The 5,609-nt window shown below is 30.0% G+C and overlaps 1 protein-coding gene across 1 annotated transcript in view; it reads right to left on the minus strand.

Annotated features, from left to right (window-relative positions):
• Positions 1 to 2,848, minus strand: part of LOC100165476 (transmembrane channel-like protein 2) — a 40,679-nt gene extending 37,831 nt beyond the window's left edge. Inside the window, exons 1-2 of the mRNA XM_029489671.1 lie at positions 2,537 to 2,848; positions 1,457 to 1,637 (exon numbers count right to left, since the gene is read on the minus strand). Of these exons, the coding sequence (XP_029345531.1) occupies positions 1,457 to 1,637; positions 2,537 to 2,603 (248 nt within the window). The 5' untranslated portion in view covers positions 2,604 to 2,848. The remainder of the gene's footprint in view (positions 1 to 1,456; positions 1,638 to 2,536) is intronic.
• Between the last annotated feature and the right edge of the window lie 2,761 nt (positions 2,849 to 5,609).

Consider the following 5,609-nt stretch of genomic DNA (forward strand, 5'->3'; position numbering starts at 1 on the left):
AAATTTTATCGTATATATAAAATGCTAATATAAACATTCAGTGAAATTTTCATGTTTCTACAGTCATTTGTTTTTTAATTACAACAAAATAAAAAAATCGTTACGTAAGAAATCAAGTGAATATCAAATGTTGTAAAAATATGAATTTCAAACGCTCATAAAAATTTAATTTGACTTTCTTATAGACATTTTTTTTTTTGATAAAGGTAGATTATCCTATAAGGAATCTTGTATTACATTTTAAAATCTTAGTTCTAAAAAGAAATATTTTTACGAATTATAAACTTATTACTCAACATAATTAGGCAATTTTCGTGATTTTTCCATATTTTGTCAATTTTTTAACTTTAAATGCTAATAAAAAAAAAACTGTGACTAAGGATTTTTAATATTTTTCAAATGTCATTGTAACAATATAGTAAGAGACTTGTATTACATTTTCAAGTATTTTTACTCAACAAATAAAGTTTTATGGACATTCATAGAAAAAAAAACTAATTAAATTGGAAACTAAAATTGTCCGTAAACAGCTCAAAACAAATCAAAATATTTTGAAAAATGTATCATGTATAGAAAATGAAAATATAAAAAATCAGTGAAAATTGCATGTATAGTCATTGTGTATTGCCCAAACGTAAAGCTGTAAAAAGGCAACAAATCGGATTATATTACTAGTAGTTATTACTATAGAGATTTACTACAACAATGGGTAAAAATTCTACATGAAAATCTATAAAACTATTGAGTAGTTTGAATAAAAATATTAAGACAAAAACTAGATGTCTTGATTTTAATAGCTTAAGACCAAAAAAGGTAGCAATGCCATCACAACTATAAAATGGCAAATTAGTCCTGAAAGCACAAAATCGAAGAAACCTTCATTGAATTTTTTCTAGTTTATCAATTCAACCTTGTTGAATGGTGTTCTAAATGATTGGCACCTAGAACGCATAAGCTTTTATTATAGATTGCCAAAATATGGGTATGGAATGATATATCTGCAGCAATAATGATTCCTAAGTCACGAATAATAAACTGATTTTAGTAAGGTACAACCTGTGTTATAACTCAAATATAATACATTTCCTGGATCAATAAAATGAAAGACATTAATACCATTTAAAACAAACCACCCAGAAATTCTATGCAACTCCTGTTGGAGTGCAATAAAATCGTCGTTTGTATAAACAAGAGCACAATTCTTCATATCATTAGCAAACAACAGAAAATTACACTATTTAAAACACTTAACCAAGTCATTAATAAATATTAAAAATATAAGTGGAGACTATTGCTCTCTTGAGGAACTCCGGGAGAATCTTTTATACTACTAAAAACCGAGACACTCAGTTTTACCTTAATATATTTCATGATTCAATTTTACCATTCAAACGTTTGTTTTACAACTTCAATTAAATGAATTATTATTTATAGTCTTATAACCTAAAAAACTCACTCTCCAGAGCTGGTTGTAAAAGCTGATGATCTTCTTCGATCTGATATTAAACTTGCGTCATCCGGTAGCATTGAAGACACGGGAGAAGACGATCTTCTTTGTTTTTGGTGTTTGCCTTTTCTAACACTAAGCCGCTTATGGAGTATGGCATTTACACTAGCTGAATAATCCTCATCGTTTTCTAAACAAAACCAATTAATGAAATCACATATTATTATATGCGCAATGTGTAAGACTAAAATATTAAATTTAAATAAAATTCAAGCAGTATGTATAAACAGCTGATTAATTTAAGAACGTAGATAATTAAAATGCCATATAATTATTTATATGTATAGCTTGTAAATACAATACTGCAAAGTCGATATCCATAATTTCTATAAAGTTGAGTATTATTTTTATTATTATGCTTAAAATGAAAATATATACAATGCATTCTGGGCATCATTTTCGTTCAAGTAAATATAATAACCAGACAAGCTCGTTCATATTATGATGTAATTTTAAATTCATTGTATTATAAAATTCTGGATATTATTTTAATGAAAAAAAATTGAAATTTTATTATACCTAGGTAATTACTGCATGTTACATAATACCTATACTATATTATTATAATATTTATTAAAATCATTATCTGTGTGATATAAATTATAAACAACCAATAACCCAATTGCACGACAAAATTATGTGTCTTATTTGCTTGTCTTGATCTATTAACAATCGCATCGCCTTACGGTATTCCAGTAAAAAAAAAATGTAAATGTATCATTATATTTAAAATATTTCTATTATATCTATTATTTACTTAGTTATTAAACTGTTTTATTTAATCATGATTCATGAAATAGTTCAAATATTATATTATGTACTTTTAAAAATGTAAAACAAATTGTGATCAAAATAAATATTTGATGTATTTTTTTATATTATACTGTCTACATTTTACATCCTACATCAGCACTTATATGGATCAAAGGACACTGACTGGGTTAATTTTCTCAATGAAACGTTGTGTAATAATACATATTGCCCGTAACATTTGTATAGATCGTTGTGGACGAATAAAGCACTACGTACCATCTGAATGCGCTCGGCTGGCCGAAAACCGAACCTTTTCCACGGAATGTCCTCTGCTAATACTCATGTCGTCGTCGAAAAACAATTCTCCTGTCGACGAATCACGGCGACCCGGTGACGTCGGCCCCTGTAATTTTCAATCATTTATATTATGTAGCCATATAGGTCATATTAAATCAAAGCGAACACAATCTCGAAATGTTTTGACTCGGTACTATTATAATGTTCACCGTCACACAGTGTGTTAGTGTGTGAATAACTCGGATACAGTTTACATATTATAATTATTGTTGTTATTATTATTAAATGTACAATACTTATAATAAGTTATAAGTTATGTAATAGAATACAAAACAGCGTGCGTGAAACCTCGTTCGACCGGGGGATGCCACGCGAGTCCGTTTTGGGTGAAATCGCGTGCAACGTCTCCCCGACATGGTATAATAATTGACGGTTGTTGTGCCGCCATTAAGCAGATTAAACACCCCCTCTCCGCGACCCGCTCCCGACGTCCCATTCCTCCCTCAACCAGGAGAACCCCACCGGCCGTCGTCCTCTCCTGCCAGAGTTAATTAAACGTTACGCGGTGCAACAGTAAAATTATTATTATTACGCAACCACCGCCACCTGGAATTCGTGTCGTTTTTAAATTTCGCGAACGCAATCAGCGGCTCGTCCTGATGGGATTCCGCGTGCCGTAGCAAGGACGCGGTGTAATTTATCATTTTGCACGTGCACGTATAAAAACACGACGAATCGACTCCGTGACGTCCGAACAACACCGCGGATGTGAATGCTGTGTCGATGTGGCATTTACGGATTTCCGGAATATGTACATAATATTATGTATATTATATTATACGCGTAAACTGTTTTGTATTATACGCTGCATCAGACGATCGGATGAGCGAATTATCACGACGAGCGGAGAACATGATCGCCCGGATGTATACGGCCAGAAATATAAATTATCCGATTGTGTCAACGGAACGAAAAGAAATCCGTCGTCAACGTCTGTCGACGTTCGTATAATAATATATAATGGTATTGCGTCGTCCTTCTTATATTTCCTAAGCCTATATCGTTACGGGCAGGGTCCTGTAGCGATACAAGCTTCTAAACTTTTCAAACTATTTCTAACTTCTTATTTTTATTGTAAATTGTTAAACGGAGGGTTTTCTCAAAAATGTCACGAAACTATATCGAAATTCAAACGAGTAGAGTTTCCGAGTTATTAAGTGTAGTAGTTTGATATGATGATAATAATTATTATAAGTTCGAATAGAATCTATGATGAAACTTCGAGCATTTTATAATATGTAAAAAGTATATCTGAGTATAATACTTTAGCACTATACTAAAAAATATTACATCTTTTTATAATTCGTATTTATAATAAATCATAATCCCCATGTCTTCTAAACATAATATCGAGGTTGTAATTGTGTGATGTTCTTGATCTTTTTTTTAAGTGCCATACAAAATAAATAATAATCATTTTGTAATATCTTAATTCGAAAACTGACAACCACGCCGTAATATATTATGCCATTTTAGTCAAATATAATATGGGGAACGAGTAAAGGTATTATGAACAGATTACGACAGATTAACTGCGGTGAATATACTAGAATAAATATTGCAGTATAAGAAAACTCAGTATAATAGTAATTTCAAGAGCCTATTTTTTTCAATTTTATTAGTATTAAATTGAAATAAAAACATCGATGTCAACTTTGGGCACACTAATATTTTTAATTCAAACTTAACTTAATAATCTTAAAGACAATACGAGACAATAATGCTTTTGGTAAATATTTTTACATAGGTATCTAATGCTATTTATTTTATTACATTTAATAATATCAACCGTAAAATATAATATATTTATTACATAATATTATATTATTAAAATATCATAATAAACTGTAAATATTAAAAAAAAACACACAGAAAATATCGTTTAAATGAAATTTAAATGAAATGGTTTTGATCTTAAAAAAAAAAACTTTAACTGGTACTTTAAAATTGAGCTATTTCCTAGCTTTAACTTTTCAAGTTGAAAATCTAAATTTATAAACATGTTATAATACGAGTTTTTCAAATGATATTACAATTATTATGATTTATATTATACTGAATCTTTATTTTATGGGACCTATAGGGTATGACATATTATGTTTAAATTATTGTTCAAATATGATAGTAATACCAACCAATATGCATGTTCAGTTACTACTATTAATAATATGGGTCCAATATAGAACGTCTTCCCTTTCCGTTAATATTAATCCTCAGTGATATATTATTATTATAGTTATACCGCATTAACTGATATGAACAATAACAAAAACAAATATACAATTATAAAGTTTAATGCGAAGCTCACACATCTATTTAAAAACTTTATTCCCAATTATTCTGAGTATAATGCACAATTTGAATAGGTACCTTTATTTCATAACATTGTGCGACAGCATAGCTAAACGTGTAAGTACTTACGTTTTATGGCATGTCCTTTTTTTTCTCCTTTGAATTCCATAACAGTTTGTTAACAGATAGATCTAGACATTATAGGGATAAGTCTAGCGTCGACTACAATCACAGTAGAAATAAAAAAGTATTCATACTCGTATAGTACGGTGGTCATGCCACACCCACGATAATAGCAACAAAGGGCTATATTATGGGAAAAGTGACAACGACGACATACATTAATTTGTACAGCCGACTTCTCACGCGATCCTTTACAAATCGAGTGATAGGGCGAAAGCAACAGTTTTGCCTTTTTTTTTCAATAGCCCATAGGCCATAATCAATATTGTGACTCTAGATTATACTGCGAAACCACTAATTTTTCTTACTAGCGTAATTAAAAGAAATCACAACAATAACAAATATAATTTAATTAGTATATAATACATGATTAATAAAAAAAAACATGGATTTTTCTCCTCTGTATAGAACGGTTTAAGTGTATCTCGTCACGGAGTGCACATAATAGTAATAGTGCATACAGAGTAGGAAGATAATATAAGCTGTCGTGCCTGTCGGCTACTCTATGGACTTTATT

This window comes from Acyrthosiphon pisum, chromosome A2, assembly GCF_005508785.2.
Source record: "Acyrthosiphon pisum isolate AL4f chromosome A2, pea_aphid_22Mar2018_4r6ur, whole genome shotgun sequence".
Classification (NCBI taxonomy): Eukaryota; Metazoa; Arthropoda; class Insecta; order Hemiptera; family Aphididae; genus Acyrthosiphon; species Acyrthosiphon pisum.